Source organism: Martes martes (assembly GCF_963455335.1).
Source record: "Martes martes genome assembly, chromosome: 15".
Taxonomy (NCBI): domain Eukaryota; kingdom Metazoa; phylum Chordata; class Mammalia; order Carnivora; family Mustelidae; genus Martes; species Martes martes.
The window spans coordinates 46,189,582-46,216,203 of record NC_137903.1 but is presented as its reverse complement, the minus strand read 5'-3'; the positions used below and the strand labels follow the sequence as shown (position 1 = coordinate 46,216,203).

General features: G+C 37.5%; 1 protein-coding gene across 2 annotated transcripts in view; it reads left to right on the top strand.

Moving 5' to 3' along the window:
* PLA2G4A (phospholipase A2 group IVA) overlaps positions 1–26,622 on the top strand; it is a 165,045-nt gene extending 138,423 nt beyond the window's left edge. For both annotated transcript variants that reach the window (XM_080824658.1, XM_080824659.1), the window contains 4 exons: positions 3,679–3,863; positions 15,340–15,535; positions 17,042–17,199; positions 26,021–26,622. In XM_080824658.1, coding sequence (XP_080680784.1) covers positions 3,679–3,863; positions 15,340–15,535; positions 17,042–17,199; positions 26,021–26,152 — 671 coding nt within the window. In that variant the 3' untranslated portion in view covers positions 26,153–26,622. The remainder of the gene's footprint in view (positions 1–3,678; positions 3,864–15,339; positions 15,536–17,041; positions 17,200–26,020) is intronic.

The window sequence follows — 26,622 nt, the reverse complement described above, 5'->3', positions numbered from 1 at the left end:
GATGGAACCTGGAACCGTAGGACAGAGAGGTTGCAACAGTCCTCGCTATTTACTCCAAGTTTACTTACAAAATAGAAATAACGGTGGTACCTATCTTACAGACTTCTTGTGAAGATTGAAGCAGCATTTTTTTTTTTTAAGTAGCATCTACATTAGAAAGAGGAGTTAGCCCAGGCATAGTGAGACGAGGAAACACACAATATCACTGGGCGTTACTTTAAGCTGTTGATCGTCTACTTCTGAAACCTATTCATGACATTCTTATTTTGTGTACAGAACATCTGTTAATATCTTGCAAAACTGTTGTTTGCAACACAGTGAAGAAACACTCCTTCCTGTCAGTTATTTTAGAAGGGTGGAACCATGGTGTTTAGCTACGCACCAGAGCTGGGAATTGGCGATGTCATGATTTGTCTCTTAGATGTCATCTTGGATATAAAAGAGGAGAAAAGGAGACGATCAGTTTCATGACAAGAAGGAGCATAGCAAACAGAATATGAGAGAAATGGTCTATTTTGGCAAATCTTTTAGCTAAAATTCAAAAAAAGCACTCACTCTAGGATGCCAAAGAAAAATATTTGTGAACTGTCATTATACTTCATTATATTAGGGAAAATCACTGCATTGTAAAAAAAAAAATATTGCCACTAATGTGTTTTTAATACATTTGTGTTTACTTGTGATTAAAGACCCGTGTTAATGTGGTTTTAATGATGGACAGCTGCATGTGTAGTTAGCTTCCCTACACTGTAATCGCTGCTTCTTAAGTTAGCCATTTTAAACCTTTTCAGTTCTATGGCCCCAGCGGTTGCTGAAATAACCGTGTGACACACAGTGCAGACAGTTTAGACCTGGGCCTGGCTTGGAATCCTGACTCTCACTGTGCAAAACTGGACCTCTTGGGTCTTAGCTTCCTTATCCTTCAAATGACACTAATCATACCTCTTTTGTAAGAGTCTTAGAAGGATACTAAATCTCATCTATGAAATTTCTAATACACGAGAGACACTCAAAATAAATAAAGCTGCTTTTAGGAGAAATAAAAGTACCCAAGTAATCAATATCCAGCTTCTTAGTCAAATATTTAAAAACTCATAAAAGACAAAGACCCACAATTGTTTACCTTTAAAAAGTTTACATATGTAATCTTGTATTTTTAAAATATTTTTACATATGTAATTTTTTTAAAAGATTTTATTTATTTATTTGACAGACGGAGATCACAAGTAGGCAGAGAGGTAGGCAGAGAGAGAGAAGGAAGCAGTCTCCACACTGAGCAGAGAGCCTGATGCAGGGCTCGATCCCAGGACCCTGGAATCATGACCCAAGCCGAAGGCAGAGGCTTTAACCCACTGAGCCACCCAGGCGTCCCTACATATGTAATTTTTAAACAATAAACATTTCAGAGGAGTAAATACTAAAATCATGTTTGAGACTATATATATTTTTTCAGTGTTATAGTTCCTAGGTTCAAGTTTATGTGTTGGATAGAAATTATAGAAATTTGGCTGGTAGCAAAGTACTTTCTCATTACAATCCACACACACTTAATAAGAAAGGAGAATTAACCTGGAGATAATTATTTACCAAATAATTTCTCTTTTCTCTCCTTGTTGGCCTACACATTCACCTCAGATATGGCAAGACTTTTATTTTTTTTAACTTGGCCTACTTTTCCATTCAGCCATACATTCAAATGTATGACCTTATTCTTGTCTAAACCACTCGCCCATACTTTTTTTTTTTTTTTTAGCATATTTGTTTTTTTAAGACCATTCATTCACACCTTTTCTCATTTACCAGTTCTGGGTAGTACAAATCACCTCAGCTGTAAACTTTTTTCCTCTTCATTCTTAAACACACTGGTATATGTTTATAACATTCACTTGTTATTCAGTATTCTAGGGGTGAGAAATTTTAATAAACAGAAGAGGAAAAAAACACATGTTTCCCTGTTAACTGTAAAACTTAAAGGATAATAACATTTTCTTAAGTAACTAAGCCTAGATTGAATTTAGAACCGTTTCGGTTCACACTGAATAAACATCAAGCCTAATTATTCCATTGGTGTGTTTCATATTTTAATGATGAGAATGATTGTGGGTTTAATGGGACAGGAAGAATTTAAAGATTTGCCTTTCTTTGGGATCCCTTGCTCTTAAACGTAATAAAATTCACTGTGAGAGAATTATAGCCAGACTCTTGCTACCAGCCAAGAGTCTAAATTTCTATCCATCACAGAAACTTGAACCTAAGAACTGTAACACTAAACTCTGAGCTATTTAGATTTAAAAATCTAAACAAGATTTCTAAATTTCTTATTTAGAAATTTATGGAGGAAACTAACACACAGTGGGTTCCCACCATGTGCTGACCATTTTCCTGGAAAACAGGTGTTAACTACCTTGTATAGGGAATTTTATAAACACAGTTCAGTCTTACCCTCTAATTTTTACTAGTGCCTCTGTGAAAAGGCTTACCAAATGGAAATGACATGAGATCATAACACATGTCTAGTATGAACATCTTCACTCTCTTCTTGAACTTTCCAGCCTTCTTCTTAACGGAACATGTGTGAGGGTTGCATATCATTTCATTCAGCTCTATCAGTTCAATTCTGGTCACATCTCTTTTTCCTGGGAAGTGAATGAGGAGCACCACACATAAACGTGAAGAGAAGCATGCTGCCATTTTCAATTAAAACAAATGACTTCTAGACCCTGCTTTCTTCCAGATCCCATTGTCACCTTATTCTACTCTCCTCCAATACTGTAGCCACACTGGGCTTCTTGCTGTTCCTCAGACATACCAAGTCTGATTCTGCCTCAGGGCCTTTGCTCTGGCTCTTTCCCCTTCTTGGAAAAAAATATCCCCCTATATCTTTGGTTGGCCAGTTCTGTATTACTAATATTATGGTCTCAGCTCAAGGTCTTCTTCTCAAAGAGGTCTCTACTGATTATCCAACTGAAGTTACTCCTTGTATATGACCCTCTGTCATTTTCTGCAATGTGTTTAATACTGTCTGAACTAGCTATTTGTTCACTGATTTATTAGTCATGTGCTCTGTCAGAGTGGAGTTTGCATCTTGTTCGGCATCTAGAATAGAGCCCAAATCATAGCCGAAAATACATGTCTGCTGAATGTATTGACTGGATTATTTCCTTGGACTCCTGTCACCTTGGGAGATGCAGTAAGGGATCCATTCAGACTTCGCCACTCCCCTGTTCTGTCACCATAGAGATGAATTTATTTCATCCTTTGTTTGTAGATAGCATCTACCTCACATGTGTGTTATGACTTAAAACAAGATCATGTCTGAGGGAATGTTTTTAAGCCAGTGAAGATCTAGGTAAAGTGAAGTAATAGTGTTAAAGGAATCATGATCACAGCTTCAAGTTAATGCCAGGGCCTGAGTAAGTACTTTCCATGCATTGTCCCACTTCATCCTCACAGCACCCTTATTTGATCTTTATCCTGAAAGTGGAAACTCTGAGTTAAAGACAATAATTCATTTACAGTTGCTGAAGCAGGAAGGACGCATGCCCAGTTCTGTCTAACTCCCCTGAGGGCCTAACTATATGAAATTGTGTTCACAAATTGACATTAAAAATATTTTTATGTTCTAAATGATGTTAAATGGTCACTTAATTCATTCTTTTGTTTCTTTCCTTTTTAAAGATCCTGACGAATTTGAGCAAATATATGAGCCTCTGGATGTCAAAAGTAAAAAGATTCATGTTGTGGACAGTGGCCTCACGTTTAACCTGCCATACCCCTTGATCCTGAGACCTCAGAGGGGAGTTGATCTTATTATCTCCTTCGACTTTTCTGCACGACCAAGTGACTCTAGTCCTCCATTCAAGGTAAAGAGAATTTATATAGCATTCCATTATCTAGCATGTTCTTTTGAATGCCTTGTAGATACTTTGGTCCTCTTTCCTCCAATTTCTTATCCCTTGAGGCTATTTTTCTACATAACTGTGAATCATTTTTTAAAAACACAGATGTGATTCAATTACTTCCCTTCTTAAAGAAACTTGTAAAAAGAAAAGGAGAAAAAAAGAAAAAGAGAAAACTTGTAAATGATTTCCCATGGCCCACATTAAAGTTCACAGTCTTAAGCAGAATAAGAATTTTGCAACGTATCTGAAGTTCAAGGAAATTGGGCTGAGATTTGGATGTTAGCACGTAAAAGATAATTAAAACCATGCATGGGGAGTTGTACTTGGAGAAGATGACATAAAATACTATTTTGAAGATTTGACAGCAATTATCAGGGGAAAATAATGAAAATCAAGGAAGTGTTCAGTGTTGTGAGGATCAGTTGAAGGTATTTAACAAGGAAGTCTTTGGTGAACTGGACAAAGGCAGTTTCAATGACATTGGGAGGGTGGAAATGGTACTGCAGTGACTTGAAGGAGGAATGGAAGAAAAGAAAATGGAGATAATCCTGTAAACTATTCAGGGAAGAAGGCCATGCGCTGTATGTGCAAGAGGTGGGGAACAGGAAAACTGTGTATATGGAGAGGTGGGTTGTTAATGGAAGAGACTTGAATGTGATTAAATGCTAATGGCTGGGAGGTCTTAATGAAGATGTTGGAAAATGGAAAGATGGCATGTATCGTAGGGTCATAGCCCCTGGAAGGGTGCATGGGTGAGGAGTGCAAAGGAGATACAAAAATACAGGCGGAGAGTAATATAGAAACGATGATATTGGGGCAAGAGGGGAAGAGGAAGATGATGGTTGTGATGGAAAGTCACTGTTAGGCATGGAGAGGGGAAGTTAAGAAAGTACTCATCTGATGACTTCTAACTCCTGTAGAAACTAGAATTCATTGTTATCTTTTGAGAGTGAGAGGGTGGAGGCAATGGAGCCAGGATCCTGGGGAGAATAAAAGTCTGCCTCTGAAGAAATGAGAAAAAATTCTGAACAGGCAACATAAGTTCCTTAGCAGCACTGTGGCCTCTCTCAAGCTCATGAATGTTACTGTTCCCTCCACCTGGAAACCTCAAACTTTCTTTAGACACCTCTCAGACATTATCTTTCTTGACCTTTGCAGATAGAGTTTCAGTACGAAGGACTTAGTAGATTCTTCTAAATATGGCAATTTTCATGGTGTATCTGTTACATATTATATATATATTATATATACATAATATACATACATATACATATACATAATATATACATATTATATATATAGTGAACTCCTTGGCAACTGGAACACTATTTTGAATGTATGTTTTGTTTTAATCATTTGGTTCTAATTGTATTATAAGTGCTGGCCAAAGTGTGAATGCGTCATTTTTTTGTGAGTGAATGAATGAAATGCTGTGAGAGTGATGGAGTTACTATCTCCCAACCAGGAAGAGTCAGTGATAACCCAGGTCAGCCAGAAAGAGTCAGTGATAACCAGGTCAACCAGGAAGTCAGTGATAACCCAGGTCAACCAGGAAGTCAGTGATAACCCAGGTCCTCTGACATCTGCTTTCCTTCCCATTATAGTATGATGAAACTGCTCTCAAGACTAATAGTAGCTATCATAACAGCTCTTTAATATATACAGTCTCATTTTTAAAAAATACTTTCACATTTGATATTTTTTTAGGCAGTTACTGGTATTCTGACAAGAAAACAAGGGTTGGTGAGATGAGAAATTTCATCATATGAACAAATTAAATAAGATAATGGGTGAACAGGACATAGCCCAGGACCTACCTAGGAAAGTGCTAGTTAAGAAGTGAGCAAGCTGGACCAGACTTCAAGGCTCCACAAGGACAATCTAATGATCTTTCCCCTTTACAAACTGCCTCCTTTGAACACATTGTACATGTATTTTTTTTCCGTGCTGTGTGCTCTGTGCAACATTTAATGATAAACCATGGTTCTTGATTGCCAGAACATTTTAGCTTTCTTGGGGGAAAGACTTATACACAAGAGTCATTTGGAAGGAAAATGAGCAACTTACTGTTAAATAGTTACTTGGTTTTATATAAGCATGTGTGTTATGGGAGATCCATAACAATAGATCGGTGTGTCTGGGAGTAGGTGAGCAGGGAAATAAATAGAACAGGACAAAAATGGCACAGGGATGGTAGTGACACCATCTGGGGAGATGGAGTGATCTGATCAGAAGTGATAAATATTAAGCTCCCATTAGGAGGGCTTTAGGGCTGGATGATGGGAAATAGAAAATCAGTGAAGAGTTTGCAGCTGACAAACAACTTCATGAAATTAGAATTATAGGGTGATTAATCCCACAGTGGAAAGTGGGACGAATTGGAGAATGGAGAGCAAAAGATTAAAATTAAGAGGGATTTACCACGGGGCACCTGGGTGACTCAGTCAGTTCAGCATCCGACTCTTCATCTCAGTTCAGATTCTGATTTCTGGGTCATGAATTCAAGTCCTGAATTTTAAGAAAAATTTTAAAAAAATTTTTAAAAGAGGGATTTATTATAATCCAGATATAGAATAATGAAGTACTGTATAGCACAGGCAACTAAGAAAGCCATGAGCTGGATTTGATGACCCATGAGCAGCATTGGGGAGGTGAGTTCCAATGGATGACTCTAAGATGATAGCTTAGAAGCTAGTTCTGGAGGTGGAAGACACTGTATTATTCATTTCACCAATGGGAGTGTAAAATGTCAAAGCCATCATTCTATACATGAATCACAGCTCTACTACCTCATGAGTTAATACTGGAAAGGTTTGAGGATATCACTTTGTACCTCTAAAAGAAGCATTGTACTTTGTTGTAGTTTTAAAATGGACTTTGATTGATTATTTCTAATTAAAAAGAATATATAATTACTGTAAAAAGTTTGGAAATTTGGAATATGTATCATTTCTGTTATTCATAAACAATAGCTGCTATTTTATCATTTTCCTTTAGTCTTTCTTCTGTGTGTGTGTGTGTGTGTGTGTGTGTGTATCAGGATCATATTCCTTTGCATTCTGCTTCTTTCTTCTTAAAATTATATTGTGAGCATTTTCCTATGTTGTTAAATATTTTTTTAAAGATTTTATTTATTTATTTATTTGACAGAGAGACAGACAGCGAGAGAGGGAACACAAGCTGGGGGAGGGACAGAAGGAGAGGCAGGCTTCCCACTGAGGAGGGAGCCCCACGCGGGGCTTGATCCCAGGACCCCAGGATCATGACCCAGGCCAAAGGCAGATGCCCAACAACTGAGCCACCCAGGCGCCCCATTAAATATTTTTTAAACATAATTATAAACATAGTGTGGTATCTCTATATGTGAATATGGAAGAATTTTTTAACAATGTTCTGTTTTCAACTTTCAGATTATTGCTATCTTGTCACTTTCTCTCTAGTGATTATCCATGCACGTGAATTTTAATCACACTTTTTAAAAATTTTATTTGATTTTTTCGGTGTTCCAAGATTCATTGTTTATGCACCACACACAGTGCTCCAGGCAATACGTACCCTCCTTAATACCCACCACCAGACTCACCCATTCCCCCTACCTCCCGCCCCTCCAAAACCCTCAGTTTGTTTCTCCCCCTACCTCCCGCCCCTCCAAAACCCTCAGTTTGTTTCTCAGAGTCCACGGTCTCTTGTGCTTCGTCTCCCCCTCTGATTTCCCCCAATTCACTTTTCCTTTCCTTCTCCTAATGTCCTCCATGTTATTCCTTATGCTCCACAAGTAAGTGAAACCATATGTTAATTGACTCTCTCTGCTTGACTTATTTCACTCAGCATAATCTCTTCCAGTCCTGTCCATTTTGATACAAACATTTCTCCAAAGAAGACATACAAATGGCTAACAGACACATGAAAAAATGTTCATCATCATTAGCCATCAGGGAGATTGAAGTCAAAACCACATTGAGATACCACCTTACACCAGATAGAATGGACAAAATTAACAAGACAGTAAGCAACATATGTTGGAGAAGATGTGGAGAAAGGGGAACCCACTGTTGGTGGGAATGCAAGTTGGTGCAGCCACTTTGGTAAACAGTGTGGAGATTCCTTAAGAAATTAAAAATAGCTACCCTATGACTGTGCAGTTGCACACTTTTTATTAATTGCTTAGGTTGGGGCACATGGGTGGCTCAGTCAGTTAAGCATCTATCTGCCTTTGGCTCAGATCATGATTCCAGGGTCCTGTGATCGAGCCCCATGTCAAAGCAGGGAGCCTGCTTCTCCCTCTCCTTCTGCCCTCAACCCCTGACTTGTGCGTTCTCTCTCTCTCTCAAGTAAATAAATAAAATATATTTTTTTAAAGTTAAAATATTCACAATATAACAGAAAGAGAAAAACATTTTGCTTCAATTTTTTCCCTTTGCTTGTGATAGTAAATAGTTTGTCATGGTTATTGTATATTCATGTTTTTAAACTATTTTTAATTGGATTATTTGTATTGCTGCTATTCATGAAGAAGTATTATTTTATATCTTAAGGATATTAAAGTTTGTCTTATTTTTGCAAATATGATCTAATGAGTCATTTGTATTGCGATTTTTATTTCTGATGATTTTAACATTTTTAGTATTTATGTAGTCAACTTCTTTCACTGGTTTTACTCTTGAAATTCCTATTTAACAAGATCAGTCCCATGCAGATTGATACTTTTCTTTTTATGATATTTTAAAATATTCTAATTCAATGTTTTTCAATACATTAGGTGTGTAATAATACTTTTTAAACATTAAAAAGTAAACATTTAAAAAGACATTTTTAAACATTATTTGTGATGCTTCCTTTATCGCATTACTATGTTATTAGTGTAGAATGCCTAGATCTGTTTTGTGTTTAATCTGTTGTATTCCATTGGTTCATCTGACGATCTGACAATTCTTTTCTCAATACCACACTGTATTTTAATAACTATAACTTTACTATGTTTTTACCATCTTAGAGTCTGGAGTCACTCCATATATAGAGAGTTACAAATTCTGTAGACATTTCCAGCTGTGCAGTCGCATAGATGTGCTTTAGAATTATTTAGTCAGTTCCTTTCATCTCACGCTTCTCCCCCATATGTATATATTTCCTTTTATTACTGGTTTAGTATCACATAAAACCCATTACTCTGGCATAGTGAATTGTATTTTCAGAGACTTGATATAAAGGAAATTGCAATATATTATATATCACTTTTCCCCCCCAAAAATGAACCTCAGAAGGTCCCAAGTGAACAAAATGAATTTTTCAGGCTCACTTGGAATGTTGAAAATGATTTTTTTAACTAATGAGTGTTATGACTGTCATTATAAAATATGTATTTCTTTATGGATCTGAAAGATTACCCAAATATAATTTTTTTTAGAGAGAGGAAGGGGTGAGGGGCAGAGGGAAAGGGAAAGAGAGAGAGAGATTTTTAAGCAGGTTCCACGCCCAGCACAGACCTGACGCGGGGCTCAATCTCACAACCCTGAGATTATCACCTGAGCTGAAATCAAGAGTCGGGCACTTAACCGACTGAGCTGCCCAGTGCCCCCCAAATATAATTTTTAAATAGATAAAGACACTCCATTATTAATGCTGAAATAGGACATTTATTTTATTTTTTATTGTTTTTAGGATACTTATTTTAGATAAAACATTTAAAAGTTGATGAGGAATCTACAGGAAGGTTTTTGAGAGGAGGGGGGAAGCTCCAGTATAATAACGGGATTTTATTAAGTTGATTAAATAGTGAATAATTTTCTGTTTTTGAGAAATACGAATGCCATTTGTATTAAAAAGAGCAGAGCAAAAATGTTGGACCAAAAATTAAAACCATACACTTTATTTCACAATTACTGATAAAAGCATTTCATAAGAATATTAAGTCTCATATTTTGTCAGGGAAATATGAATGATAGATATCACGGCTTTTGATAGCAGCAATCACAGTTTTTAATATCTCTGTTGTAACTGGCCTTGGAAACTGATGACGTCACTATCAGTAATACTGGAGGGAGGCTTTTGTTTTGTTTGTTTTGGGGGTTTTTTTAGATTTGTGAGCACATCTGGATATAAAGAGCCTCATGATTCTAAACAATATTCTTAGTAATCGATTTAAGAAGAGCAGCTCTATGTTTCATTTTGTTAAGTTTCTTTTTGTTAACCCTTTGATAGCTTAGATATATGCCACGCAAATTTATTTCACCATTAGGGTCCATCCAAGGAGAATTCTAACAGCATTTATCTTTAATGTTGGTCATGAAAATAAGCAGGGTCTTCCTATTCAAGTCTGCAAAAGAAACAGACTGATTTTAGAAAAAAAAAAAATTTTTTTTTTTTTAAGAAAGCTTCGGCTCTAGTGAGGAACCAGCAAGGAGTATAGTACTTTTCACAGTTTACCATTAGAGTTTCTTTTTTTTTTTTTTTTGGCTTTACTAAACTTTATGGAGAGTACTAGATTAGAGTTATGCTATAAGTAATGTTATTTTATATTAGGTTGCCATGTATTGAACATAAATCTAACTCAGTTTTTCAGTGCTCTATTAAATGTTTAATGAGCAGAACAATGGGTTCATTTTCTTAAAAAATGAAAGAAGGAAGGAGAAAAGAAGAGAAGGAGACAATGAGGGAAGGCAAAGAGGAGGAGGGAAGGAAGGAAAAATTGGAGATGAGCTAGTCATCACAAATGATGGAAGTAATGTACCTAAATTGACTTCATCTTCCTGTTTTTCACTTAAGGCCAAAATTCCACCAAACTCTCTCTCTCTCTCTCTCTCTCTCACACACACACACACACACACAGAGAGAGAACAGAAAAAGAATTGTATTTTCCCACACGAACCTGATTGATTTGTGAACATTATGGCCTGATCCTTGTGTTAGAGCGTCTGCAATACGATTTACTTCTGACTTGTGTTTTGGGTCGCTGCCCCATCATGGCGGAAAGGTCCGTGTTAGCTTTCCGGGCATGGATCCACCATGGCTGATAAAGGGAACTGCTTGTTTGCTCAATGTAGCATTTACAGATTTACCTCAAATATTAGTTTCTGGGGGCTGCCTTCACAAATTACCACAAACGGGTGCTTAAAACAGCAGAATGTATTCTTTCACAGTTCTGGAGGCCAGAAATTGAAATCAAGGTTTCCTCTGGGTCACCCTCCCTGCAAAGGCTCTGCAGGAGAATTTGTCCTTGCCTTTTCCAGAGTCTGGCAGATCCAGGCTTTCCTTGGCTTATGGCTGCATAACTCCAGTGTCAGCCTGGACACAGCTCCGAAAGGCTCTCCTCTCTGTGTGTCTTCTTCTTCTTTTTTTTTTTTAAGATTTTATTTATTTATTTGACAGATCAAAAGTAGGCAGAGAGGCAGGTAGAGAGAGAGGAGGAAGGAGGCTCCCCACTGAGCAGAGAGCCCGATTCAGGGCTCGATCCCAGGACCTGAGATCATGACCTGAGCTGAAGGCAGAGGCTTAACCCACTGAGCCACCCTGGCGCCCCTGTGTGTGTCTTCTTATGAGGATATTTGTCATTGGGTTTATGGCCCACTCAGATTACCCATGATGATCTCATCCTCAGACCCTCAGCTTAATTACATTTGCAAAAACCCCTCTTCCAAATAAGGTCACATTCATATGTCCTGGCGCTGGGTAGGGGGGTAAGAACATGGACTTCTCTTTTGGAGGGCCCCCACTGAAACCACTATACCTTATTGGACATTAAGGGTAAGATGCCTTGTGATGAGTAGATATACCCAAGATTACATTCTCTACATACTTTGGTGAAGGTATAGTAACATCTTAGTTACTAAGAAGTAACAGGAACTATAAGGTGCTATGTAAATCCCATTATTATTATTAAATATGCCAAATTATTTTCACTCCTGTTGCATTATAAAGTTCTTAGATCCTAATACCAGCATGCTTTTTATTGGCAGTGATAATGACCATACCCACAAAATACTGAATTCTTAATTGTAGTTTCTGTCCATTGTATCTTCTATTACTTGCTTCATTTTTTTAAGATTCAATTTATTTACATATTCACATGCATATTTATCCTTATACCTCTTCCCCAATCCAAAAATAGACTGTAAATATTGAGAAACATCATAGAAAGCACATACCCTAGGTGTGTGCAGAGAAAAAGCTCATTTCCTCCTGAAAAAATCTAATTTATTATATATAAATATATATAATATAAATATTTATATATTTAAAAATACATATAATATATATTTATCCATATATAAAAATAAATAAAATGGCATATATATGCCACTCACGCAATAGTTTGAATATATTTCTGTGTCATTTAGACTGCTTTTCTTATCCTTCACAGTGTCTTAGTACTCAAAAATGAATACATCTTATAAATTAATCACTTTGAAGGGTACTATCAAATTTTTATCTCCACAGAAAATCATTTTAGTACTGTATAAATTTACCATGAATTAGTTTATGGAAGTCTGAAGTATCTGAGGTGTCCAGCAACCAAAATGGACGCTTACGATAGGCATATCGCCATAACTTACAAAGCAGCCGTGTTCTTGCTCATGGCATTCTTCCAAAATACCCCTTTCAAACTCATCTGCTCTAGTCATAGTCTGGGTCATTGTTTCTCAGTCTTTACAAACAGAAATGAGACATTAGGAAGGAGGTAGTTTTTCCATCCCGTAATCACCGTCTCTACAGTCATCAGTTTTTAACGTTTTCCACAGAAGGATCATATCAGGAAAGGGAAAGTTTCGATGGCTTCCTGATTCCTGCATGAGATATCTACCTAAAAATAGCTTGGTCTTTTACCTCACGAAGTTCCCTTTTCCTCTTTCCCCACACATCCACACATGGTTAGTCATCCTGAGTCATGTTTGTAAACACTAGAAAGCTCTTTTTTTGTCTCATTCTCACGCAATTGATCCACAGTACGAACTTTTGGTTTTATTTTGGTGTTGAATAATCTTGATTGAAAAATTGTGAAAGTACCAGACAAGAAATAAGCTGAATAATTCAACTGAACAGGAAGTAAAAAAGGAGCTAGTGATAAAAGCTCCTTAAAATTCCTCAAATTTCAAACTAGACTATATATAAATACAGTACTATATAATAAAATATATTTAGTAAAATATATTTTTCCTACTAGCTTATGCAACAACTGCTTTAATATACATTAAATCCTTTGTCCTCCCAGATTTTTATTGTAAATGGCACTGAGAGTTGATCAACGTAAAATTCACAACATTCCAGAAGCATCAAGAACAGTGAAAGTTCAATGTATATTTTTCTATAAATTTAAGGTGCTGTTTAAATATAAGTATTTAAAATATAAATAATATTGTTAAATATAAATTACTGAGTTTTAAAAAATACATTATCTCATTTAATCCCCATAGCAATCCTGAGGAAGATAGTGGTATTAACTTCCCATGCAGTGATAGAAAACGAGTTGCTGAGAAATAAGAAACAGGTGGATTATAGGTGAAATGGGGTTGGGAGCATACTATTTCAGGGATAGTGAACAGCCTGGTCCCTGTTTGGTTGATTGGTTGGTTCTTATGATTCCCATGGTGCCGTTAGGGGAATATCACTACATACACACTACAAAATAATTTTTTCCCTGTTGACTTGTGGTGGCTACACAGTGTGTCTCAGACCACCCAGCTAGTAAATCAAAATGTCTGTGTTTGAGGTGGGCCTTTCAGACTCCACAGCCCAGGCATGAAGCCATCCCTCGCATCCTCTGCCTCTATCATACTGGACGATGAAATCTATTATTTATCTTTCCCATTGGTTTATGATCGTCCAGGATTCAAAGACAGCCAAGTTATGCCTAGAATATAGCAGGTGTTCAGTAATAATTGTAGAATGAATTAATGTACACTCGGAGGAAAGAGTCCACATATACTGCAAATCTCATGGTGAATACTTTTTTCATAGCATTTACTACAGTTTTAAGCAAAGGAGTTAATTGATGATTGTTTCTCACTCACCAGGCTTATAAATTCCATAATGACAAGAGTTTCACTCATGGTGATGTCCCCACCTCTTAGCATTGGAGCTTTGATTTGCAGCTAACGGTTATCACTGAATAGATAGATGTGATGACAAAGAGTAGTTAAAATAACTTAAGATCGTAATGATCATTTCCCTAAAACCTCATCGCTATGGGAATTTCTCTGTACCTGTCTCTCTTTCTTTTTCCTTTTCTTTCCTTACTTTTCCCCTTCCACCTCTTTTCCTCTCTTCATTGACATTTATTTGTCAAACTTCTGTATAGAAATGATAGGTGTCCAGCACCATTCTAAATACTGTACGGACATTATTTTATTCTAATGGCAATCATGAGATACACATTATTATTATCATACTCATTTTATAGTTGAGGCTATTGAGTGTGGAGGCATCAGGAAACATGCCTCTGGTCCCACAGCTTACATTTGAACTCAGGCAATCAGCACCTCCCCCCGAGTCTGCTCTTTTACCACTGAGAGTCTGCTTCTTATTTTTCCTACTACCCCTTAAGCTGTATATAAATATAAATGAGCTGTATTTATGGCATCTCTCCATATTGATTTATGCTTTCTTGTTTAAATCTAATAGTACGTATGTATGCTTACCCACTACATTTGTCAGCCTTGATGTAGAAACCTAAAATCTCAGTGGCCAACAACAAATGTGTGTATTTCTTGGTCATGTTTCATGTCAGCAGCTATGGATGAACTGCTGTCATTCTGTCTAGGTGTCCTTTCATGGGGATATATAATTCTCCTACCAGAAGGAAGCTACTAGGTGGAAACCATCACACCATCTGCCACGCCCATTAACTAAACTCTTTGGTTTCCCTGTCTGGCCCATTCTTGGTCACTACACATAGAACATTCTGAGTCTAGAAGTTAAATTCTTTTCATAAACAGAACCAGAAAAAGAAAAAAAGCTGATTCAAAGTAATTCAAATATATTTGTATACATAAAATTTACTACTTTCAATTGGTTGTGTTGAGAAGGTACAGGTGAAAATTCAGTACCAGGGTGTTCCTTATTTTGTTTCATCATTCTTTGACTCGGAAGGGTTAAAAAATGTTCACATGGCTTATAAAATAACCAGAGCCCTAATTTTTTTTTTCTGTAACAATTACATCACTATAATTACATTCAGTTCAATTCATCAGTAAATTTTCACATGCCTTCTATGGAGTGAGCTCTATGCCAAGAACTAACATAATAATGAGTTTGTTTATAGAGTGCTTTTGTGACTTTTTTTTTCAGATTAATGAGCTTCTTGAGAACAGGGTCATTATTCATTTTAGCAAGGAGCTCATTGCTGGCACACAGTTAATACCTAATGAATATGGAATGATGGCCAGACCCAATGAATAAATGAAAACTGAAAATTCCCAAATGCTTCTTTACCTCTCCTCCATAGGAACTTCTGCTTGCAGAAAAGTGGGCCAGAATGAACAAGCTCCCCTTTCCAAAGATTGATCCTCAAGTGTTTGATCGAGAAGGTCTGAAGGAATGCTATGTCTTTAAACCCAAGAATCCTGATATGGAGAAAGATTGCCCAACTATCATCCACTTTGTTCTGGCCAACATCAACTTCAGAAAGTACAAGGCTCCAGGTACGTGGGGAATAAATTATATTCTGTAAAGTAGAGATCTGGTAAAGGAGCAAGACTGATATTAAGTGGGTTTATAGTGGCACTTGCTGTACTACCTACTACAATTCTGAATGTTTCCCTTACCTTGATAAATAGCTACTATCCTGAGACCTCAGGTACTTTCCCTCTTTCTCACTCCAAGATTCCCGGCGTTCTTCATAATTCAGAAACTGATTCGTCAACAACTGGCTCAATAAAAATCTCTAGGACTTTACTCAAAACCTGGGCTGATGTTACTTCTGATTAATTGGCACCCTTGACATAGGGATTATTAAATATTTTGAAAATTACCCTTGCAAGGGAGCCCTTATTTCAGAACAAATCATGCAAAAACTCTGGGAACTTTAAGTGACCACAAGATTAATATAATCCAACAATACAGCATAGATAGTCATTTCAGATTGTTTCGTTATGTTTCACAGAAAAAGAGAATCATGTTCAAGGCATGGTTGTCCTGCTTTATTACATCCAGAGTCTATAGATTCTTCTATATCCTGGAAAATACTGATTTACAAAAGGAGATCTAGAGATTGATGGGCAGGATACTCAAGGCCTAAAAATCATATTATCCTTGGACCAGAAAGTGCAGTTATGACAGGAAAGATATGAAAGATAGTTATGGCAGATTTGACATGGGACGATGGAGAAGAAAGGGATCTTCCAGGTGGTGATGGAAGACAGAGAAGGGAGGTTATTACAAGTCATACTTCAAAACAAGAGAAGGAAGAATTGGTGGGCATTTTTAGTTACTGAACAGTAGAGTACTTGAAACCTAGAGAATTTTCTATCAATTTTCTATCTAATTTTCTATTAATTCTCAAGGAGAGACTGCATAGGGGATTCCTGTGGCATGAGCACAGTTAGATAATGTTTTGGTTTGGATTCCCCCAGAAGCAGATTCTAGGAAAAGAATTCAAGTGCAGACTGTTTATTTGAGTGGACCTCGGGAATGTTACTAAGGATGTAGGGAAGTGATAAAGGAAGGTAGACAACAAAAGATGTGTTAGTAAGCCAACTACCATGAGGTGCATTTGATCCTGTTGAAAAAGCCTAGGAAATGGAATAGAAACTATGTTCTAGAATCATCCTTCCTATTCATACCACAAAAGGCAAGGGAACCGGGGTATTTATATCCTAACTTCCTAGAGTCTTTGGTTGACTGCTGCCTGGGGGGCAGTGTTATTTATCAGAATTTATATCCTGCTGCTAGCAAAACAGGCCCCCCCGTTGCAGGATGGGGTAGAAAGATGCAGATGCGGGCCATTGGAAGTTTCCCAGGTAGAACACCTGGATATCCCAACCCAGACAATACGGCTGGGAGCATAATGGTCTTTACTACAGATCCCATGACCCCAGTGGGGGCTCTCTATGTTATGTTTACAGCTATTTGTATGTTTTCTTCCTTGGGTTTTAGAGATATTTTGCTGTTTTCAAAATCACACCATTTGAGACTCTTTTCATATTTAGGTGTTCCAAGAGAAACTAAAGAAGAGAAAGAGATAGCGGATTTTGATATTTTTGATGACCCTGAATCACCATTTTCGACCTTCAACTTTCAATATCCAAATCAAGCATTCAAAAGGCTGCATGATCTCATGCACTTCAATACCCTGAACAACATTGATGTAAGTATTTCCTGTGATCACTGACAATGTCACATACTTCCATACCACATGAACATAGCAATACCTTTTTAATTCATTAAAAATAAAAATAAGATTTATGATCGATACCACCCAAATCATACCATTTTATTTTTGTACATTATTTTATTACTCTCCAGAAGAACACTGTAAAAGTCACAAATAAGAAAAAGTAATCTCCCTAAATTGGCAGAGCCCATATTTTGTATGATTATTTGATTGAAGGATTGGTTAATACTCAGCTTCTTTCCCAAGGTATCTGATGTATTCATCATATGATAAAAATAAGTTATGAGTAGGAAGAAAGGTGATAAAAAGGAAATATAAGAGTAGGAAAATGAGTGTAACCAGAAGTGTAGTTAATCTGCTAAAATATCACAAGTTTTCATAGATATACTCATGCTTTTAAATGCCTTTATTTTTGTAGGTCTTGGGAATGTTGCCAAAAGTAGCAGCCTTCCCATTTTTAGCCCATGAGATAACAAGTACACTTTGCATTAGGAACTTCAGAAACAAGTCATCTCTTCACTTAGGTCATCCCTAACCCCACTATATCTGCTACTAAGATTCCATGACTGTGTGAAATTCTGTAATCTCTAACTCACCATTTAAGAACACTGTTGTGTGTGTAACAGGAATCATGTTGGCTTGTAGTTCCAAATCTCAGTGTCTGACAAATTATTATCCATTGTGAAAGCCCAAGTTCATGAGCCTAGCTGAATTTTGCACATTAAAAAAAAAAAAAGAGTAAAAGAAAAAGAAATTAATTGGAAAGGGAAACATGTTGTATCTGATTTGCCAGTCTTTTTGATACTTTACAAATGGGGCCAAAGAAAGCGTAATATATGGATGAGGGGTCTGTGTATATGGGATTAGTTTTCTAAATATATTTTTTCTTTTTTCTTTTATCTTCAATCAGTGGTCATCTGGAATCCATATGCTATGCTGAAATTTTAAAGAATATTAAGAGAAAATCAGTATTTTAATCTATGATTTATAGGGAGTGAACAGACATTCTCAAGATAGAGATTTGTGTTTTATAAAAGCCCATGTTGTCAAAAGAGAAATAAGGGGTAATATCAGAAAAATCCTATTTCTAGTATGAAACTAACAGACTCAAAACAATGTATTCCTTGGGATGAAATGTACTAAACTTGATCAGTTGTCCTCAAATGGAAAAAAAAATAGACTGTAGGGATATATAAATATCCTCTTGGACTTGGAAAAATAAAAGGATACATATATTATATGTATATATATATCTGTATATGTACATATCTGTGTATATTATAGATGAGTGTGAGTGGATAGATATCTGTATCTGTAACTTAAACAACTACATTTTTCTCGTTTTTTCAGTTCTGGTTTATATAAAGCCCGCTAAGCTGTTTGCTATAAAGAATGATATAATTCTATTTATATATTCTTCAAAGTAGTTTGTTTGACACATAGAGGAAAAAGTAAAAGCTCAAGCAAAAACAGACTGAATTCCAAAATAACTCACTCATCAAACATTAATTAATAAAGCAAGATTTGATTGCATCCAAGAAATTCTCTGGCATAGCGTGTAGAAGCAAGGTCAGGTCATGGGCTTTATATCTCATTTAGATCTCAGGTGGACCACCTGCATGACTTGGAATAAGCTATTTAGACTTTCTGGGCCTCAGTTGCCTCATCTCTGAGACAGGTGTAACAGCACCTGTCATGACAGCAAGAATGAATCATCGGGTGATGTATGAACAGTCAGAAGCCGCTCGATAAATGGGAAACTTACCTATGTGTGTCTATTCCCTATACCAGGATGGATACACCCCAAGACCTTTGCAAATGCCCAGAATTAATAATATAGACAAGTCTGTACAGGTAATAGCAGTCGAGGCAGTAAATTTTGGGGGCTGGAGGTGGCATGAATGAATGTAAGCTTGCTCTTAGATTACATGACCATTGAGACTTGTGTTCAAGTGATTCATATGTGTGTGTGTGTGTCTGCATGAGTGTACATTTCATACCCAGGTAGGAATTGCAGTGTTCACTGACATTTTGTCTCTTTTTTGATGACCCTCCCCAAACCCTCACTTTTAACCAAGAAAACATAATTTATCAGAATCAAAAGCTTCTTGATAAGTGATAAAAGACCAACAAAACTGCCAGGGTAAAATGCTGAAGAGCTCATTAGGCTCAGTCATTAGCTAAATCACTCATTCCCACACCATTTCAATAGAGTAGCTTACTAATTCACACCTCAGCAAGGCAGCTAATGTAATCACTTGCCACGGCTTGTAGACTGCGAACCCGGGGAATATAAATTCTTCTTTTTTTTTTTTTTAATTAAATTTTTTATTTATTTTCAGCGTAACCGTATTCATTGTTTTTTCACCACACCCAGTGTTCCATGCAATCCGTGCCCTCCCCAATACCCACCACCTGGTTCCCCCAACCTCCCACCCCCTGCCCCTTCAAAACCCTCAGGTTGTTTTTCAGAGTCCATAGTCTCTCATGGTTCACCTCCCCTTCCAATTTCCCTCAACTCCCTTCTCCTCTCCATCTACCCCTGTCCTCTATATTATTTGTTATGCTCCACCAATAAGTGAAATCATATGATACTTGACTTTCTCTGTTTGACTTATTTCACTCAGCATAATCTCTTCCAGTCCTGTCCATGTTGCTACAAAAGTTGGGTATTCGTCCTTTCTGATGGAGGCATAATACTCCATAGTGTATATGGACCACATCTTCCTTATAAATTCTTCTAATGCAGATCCCCACCGCCAACTCCAGAGAAGACGGTTTTCACGTTTGTGGCTTAAGGCAAATTTTCATCTTCAATTAACATTCTGGCTCAATGTTTTATTCTGAAAAGGCCACCCTGTCTCCCACAGCTGTGTGCTTCTGTTGCTTTATTGTCCCCAGAGATCCTAGCTGGCCTGCTTGGCTGACCCAAAATCCTCATTCATCTTTAGAGAACTTTCACTCTGTTTCTGCTCCCGTCCTGAGAGCAGCCTGGGTTTCTCGTCAGCATCAGGTTTCCGCACTTACTCAGTCCTCCCAAATTCCTTCTCACTGACCATTGCCTCAGCCCTTTACAATGGCAGTATTTAATGGCGGTGGTGGTGGGGGAGTGATGCTGGTTTGTGTATGAGTGTTTTAAAAAACTTAACATAGAAACATAGAGTGACTTACACCAATAGACATGTGGTATGCGGGAAATGCAGAGGCTTTGGAGTCAGACCAAATTGGGTGTTCAAATCCTTGCTTCCTCCCTCTTGGCTGAGTGACCGTGGACACTTTGGCTAACTTTTCCAAATTTTCCTTTCCTCTTTTGTAAGGGGAAACGGTGATCGCATATCTTACAAGACCAGGGTGAGGATTAAGTAAAATAATATAATTTAAGGGCTTGGCATGTAAGACATACTCAGCAAATTGAAGCAGCTACTATGATAATGGTAACAATTATTATCAGTGTTCATATTGTCTTCTGCTTTGACTTATAAATTTGAAACCCTTTAAAAATAATAACTGGCCGGGGCGCCTGGGTGGCTTAGTGGGTTAAAGCCTCTGCCTTCGGCTCAGGTCATGATCTCAGGGTCCTGGGATCAAGCCCCCCATCGGGCTCTCTGCTCTGCAGGGAACCTGCTTCCCCCTCTCTCTCTGCCTGCCTCTCTGCCTAGTTGTGATCTCTGTCTGTCAAATAAATAAATAAAATCTTTAAAAATAATGATAATAATAATAATAATAATAACTGGCCTTATTTACCTCTTGTTTCCTCCAGAAACACTCATCACAATGCCTGGCCCCTAAAAGAAATATGCAATAAAATTCTCGTGAATGATTTTTAAAATGCCATTGACTTATTGGCTGAAAATGTTGAAGAGTTCGAGGTGATAGGGAGAAGGGGTAGCCAGGATGCAGGTCTGTGAGTTGGAGGCAGGATTTCTGACCACGTAGACTCTACGCCGTGTATGCCTGGGCACGGAGAGTTGCTACATGCTCTCCTCATAAACCACCAGCTTGCTCTGGAGAGAATGTGGCTCTGAGAGCTCCTTTCCCAGGACCTTGTTGATGCAGCGCTCACAGGAAAATGTCCTGTGAGGCAGTCCCACTCATTCAATTTATTAAATCAGTAGGCATATTCTAAGAACAGGTTATGTGTCAGTTTATTCAATATATGCCAATGGTACATAATAATGAGCTTTTAAAATTCCTTCTCAAATATTTTCTATGAAGTGTTAAATACTAGATGCTAACTAAAATAAGGAAAAGTGGGGTGCCTGGGTGTCTCAGTCAGTTAAGGATCCAGCTCTTGATTTTGGATCAGGTCGTGATCTCAGGGTCGTGAGCTGGAGCCCCACGGTGAGCTCCAGGTGAGCCCCACGCTGGGCATGGAGCCTGCTTATGTTCTCTCTCTTCCTCTCCCTCAGCCCTTCCCCCACCCCTGCTTGCACTCTCTTTTCCTCTCAAAAAATAAATTAATTAATAAATAAATGAGGAAAAGTATATATCCAGAAGTACTGGTACTTAATTCTTAATTTATTGATATTTCATCTCATAATAGCATTTAGGTACGAGTTAAAGTTTTTATCTTTTAAAAGTAATCTAGAAGCTTATTCTATATCATGGCCTAATATGTGAGGCCCAAATTCATCTATCGTTAATGCTGCCTATAATCTCTTTCCATCTTACTTATTCATTAATTAGACACGTATGTATTGAGTATCTCCTGTGTCAGGCACTGTTTTAGTAACTAAGGATACACTCATGAGAAAAAGAAAACAAAAAAAAGTTTTGAGTGTTTAACATAAGCTAGATATTTTCTCCTCAACTGTTTAACACTCAAAACTAGCCTCTGAGGTATGTGTCTTTATTTATAGGTGAAGAAACTGAGTCAAGGGTAATGGAGGTCATCACACAGTCATGTGGGGAGCCAAGATGGGGTTGCTGGTTTTTCCCTCACTCTTTCCCACTTTTGAACCATCTGTTTCTCAGGCAGTCTTATTTCCTCCTATTTTCCAAACACAGTCTCCTTTCCAGCCAGACTAGTTCCCAGATGCTTCCTACACATGCCACGATCTACTGAGAGTGCTGCGATCAAAACTGACAAGACTAATAAGGCTGCTTTCATGACACTTAAGTTTTTTTGGTTTGGGGTTTTGGTTTTTTTTTTTTTTTTGAAGATTTTTAAAATTTATTCATTTGACAGACAGAGATCACAGGCAGGCAGAGAGGCAGGCAGAGAGGAAGAAGTAAGCTCCCTGCTGAGCAGAGAGCCCAGTGCGGGACTCAGTCCCAGGACCCTGAGATCATGACCTGAGCTGAAGGCAGAGGCCTCACCCACTGAGCCACCCAGGCGCCCCGACACTTATGTTTTTATGGGAAAGGCAGACATTAGCTGGCAGATTTGTAGCAATTTAGACTGGAATATCTTCTTGTATTCTTTTGTATCTGTAATTTTTATTTCTCTTTCAAAATATGTGATAACTTCCTCGTTGGGGTCATTTTTAATTTTCTGTTGTGGGAACTCAGTATTTGCCAGTTGGCTGCTTCTAATCCATCTCATGTCTCTAAATTTGTTCCCTTTTGGGAGACGATCACATTTTGCATGTTTCCTTTTCTTCTTCTCTGCCTTTCTCGCGGTAGATTGAAAGAGCCTGGACCAACAGTTAGGAGGCTATGGAAGGGCACCCGTGAAGGATGACGTGGGGGTGGGGGGCGGAGGGGCAAGAGGGTTGGAGAGATGTGAGAGAGGAGGGCTGTTGTAGGGTACCACAGAAGGGAAGGATTTAGAATCTCAATGAATTTCAGGGGGGAATGAAAGAGGAAATTGGATATAAACACTATTGAAGATTACACCTAATATTATTTAAAAATAGGAAGATTCAAAGATGGAATATTTCTTCTTTGGATACATGGAACTGTACCATGTATCATGCTGGGAGGTTTGGGTTTAGCACTGATGTGGGACTCGGGGTAGCCTCTTCTGTTCATATTATAGAATTAATAAATCACAACCAATGGCTATGTTCTGCAGCAATTGGAAAAATCGGGGCAAAGTTTTCACAGTGTTAATGTGCCACCTAGTGGTTCAACTTGCACATTCTAATTGCATACGATTTGCGGGTTTTTTTTTTTTTTTTTCAGTTAATAAATACAAATGTTTCATTTCCTTCATAATAATGGCGTGTTTACTAGAAACACCTGCCAAGGTCCACCTACGAGAAATCTACTAGTTCATGGTATTGGTATTGCTGAGTTTTTTTGTGCTTATTAATTCATTATAAAGAAATTGGTAGCAGTTGTTATTAATATAATTTCCCCGTGTATGTGTGTTTATATATTTTAAAGCTTTTTAGATATTTAGAAAGTGAAGAGTTGATTTTTATTTGACTTGGGTATTTCTCTGCAATGAGGGTTCCTGTGTCTTGGGTTGGTATGGTGAAGGAGAAACTAACTGAAAACTTGCCGACATAGTATCTAGAAAGCAGGGAGATTATTAAAAGAAGATGCAGTGGGGTTGGAGGGCACTTCCGTGGCTCAGTAGGTTAAGCATCTGCCTTCAACTCAGGTCATGATCCCAGGGTCCTGGGATCAAGCCCTGCTCACTAGGTCACTCGCTTTCTCTCTCAAATAAGTAAATAAAATCTTTAAAAAAAAAAAAAAAAACCTGTACACCTGGGGCAAATATTTCATTATATGTTAATCAAAATAATTTTTAAAACAACTAAAAAAAATCTTTTAAAAAAATTGTAGTAGAACACATTTGATAGCAGGATTGATTTCCTGACTTTTACCGTATAGTAAGTCCATAATTGGATATATGTTGTGTGTTTATTTCTAGTAAACTTTATAGCCTCATATCCATAGTAAAGCTCCTGCATTTCCATACATATGGTCAGTTTGAAAATAAGAACAATAAATAGATGCTAGTTATGGAACGTTTCCTAGGTGCTGGGTGTTGTACAAAGTACTTCATATAAAGGGTCTCCAATCCCCACAAAAAACAAGACTAGTATTATTATTCCCACTTTAAAGAAGACAAAACAAGTTCAAGGATTTCAGCTAATTCCCCTTGATCTCACATAGCCAAGAACTGATTATGCCTGGAGGTTCTTGGTCAAGGTCTCCTTCATAGGTCTGAAGCCTCTTATGTCACCATAGAATTCATTATGTTTCCCTTACTCATGGGAAAAAGGGGCTCACCATATACCTGCCTTACTTAAAAGACTCCCTAACATTTGAGCCCATAAGACAGTTATAAATACATACATATATGATACTATGTTTTATTATATTTATTCTCTATATATAATTTAAAAATCATAAAGCAAAGAGGTGTCACATTTCTGTTATAAATCCCTCTTTCCAGAATATAACTGTTTGTTGTTTAAAGTTACCATTAGGGAAATAGATGGGCCTGCCCATCGGGTCCAACATAAAGTCAGAGAATATTAGTTGCATATTAGCACCACCCAGGTCATGAATCTCTCTCCTCCTGGCATTGAACCTGGCTTGCCTGGTGACACTAGATGTGGACAGGGAAAACCACTCTACCCATCTCCAGGGCCAAGTGAGCCACTGTAGATCTGGATGTGAGGGGGCCTTGGGTCCTAAGCTGCTCAGGCTTGCCAAGTATGGCAGAGGGCTGAAACACATGTGGATAGTACCTTAATGTCATTTAACAATCCCTAGGGTAGAGAATAAAGGGAATTGTAAAATAGTCCCTGTGATTTTCTTCTGTGCTCTCAAACTTCTAGCTCATTGATTAAGATGAAATCCTATAGTCGTGTCCTAGGGAATGGAGACTTTGTGATTTTGAAAGCGTTCCAAATCAGCAACAGAGCCAAGATTAATATACAGGCCTCTCTTCAAAGCTCGTTCCATTGTTGTTATTTTTTTTTTAAGATTTTATTTATTTATTTGACAGAGAGAGATCACAAGTAGGCAGAGAGGCAGGCAGAGAGAGAGACGGAGAAGCAGGCTCCCTGTGGAGCAGAGAGCCCGATGCGGGGCTTGATCCCAGGACCCCGAGATCATGAACTAAGCCGAAGGCAGAGGCTTAACCCACTGAGCCACCCAGGCACCCTCTTTCCATTGTTTTGCAACAACCACTTCAACCAATTTCCAAATCTTGCCTTCTTTCCAGAAGTGCTTAACTAGGTTGACGTCACACCAGAAGAGGATATAATTGGAATAGCAATTCTTAGAGGTTGTAGTCACCATTAATTTGAGCATATATGAAAATTAGTCTGAATAAGAAAGTCATCATCAATAAAATCACAAAGTGTGGTATTTTCTAGATAGAGAACATCCATGTTTTATAACTGTTTGTTTAGCTGAGAAAGCAAGGCAATTCGTCAGCAACACCTTCTTTTCTCATTAGGCTTAAAGAAAGTCTTCTACTCCCCTGTGGTCCCTCATTTCTGCTTGTCCACTAACTGTAAAGAACATAAATTCTACATTTAGTAGTAACTTATTTCTTCCCTCTTATCACCTCCCCCATTCAAAACCAGAATAAATATAAATTTACCAGGTTACACACAATTTATTTCCAATTTTATCAGCACAAAATCCAGAACATTCCCAGAATAGCTCTTTCTCTGGCTGGAGGAGGAAGACCATCTGGATTGGAGCTTAACAAGAGTATATGGAGGGATGTTGGATTTACATATACACATGCATGACTCAAGAGATTTCTCTATTTCAAAAAGAAACTATAATAAAAAGATCAATTAGATTTTGTTTTGACCAAACAAATGTTTACATGAGTTTAGAGCAATACTAATTATACATCTGTTCCCTCTATTTGCAGGTGATAAAGAATGCCATAATTGAAAGCATTGAATACAGAAGACAGAATCCGTCTCGCTGCTCTGTTTCCCTTAGTAATGTGGAAGCAAGACGATTTTTCAACAAAGAGTTTCTAAGCAAACCTGTAGCATAGTTTGTGCAGTGAGAAGTGCAGCAATTTCTGATGCTGAGGTGGTTTGAAATTCCATTACAACTGGATTTAAAAGCATAGTACAGATCACAAGAGACTGGCTGGTACTCAAAGTTGCAGTTATTTAACTGCATGAGAATAATACTGTTATAAATTTGTTAGGTTGAGAGATGATGTGATTATGTAAAAATATACTCAGCTACATTTTCTGTCGGTATAGATTTCCTGATGCAAATGTAGGGACATATACTGTAATTTTAGATATTCCTCACCAACTATGTGTCCTCTTTTTTAAAAAAAAAAATTCTTTTTAGAATATTTAACAGTTAAGTCTCAATAAGTACGACTTTGCATTGTGTAAAAATGTTATTCACTGACTGGATTTATTCATACCATGAGACAACACTATTTTTTATTTATATACACATATATACATATATGAAATAAATACATCCATATGCAATTAGCATGAG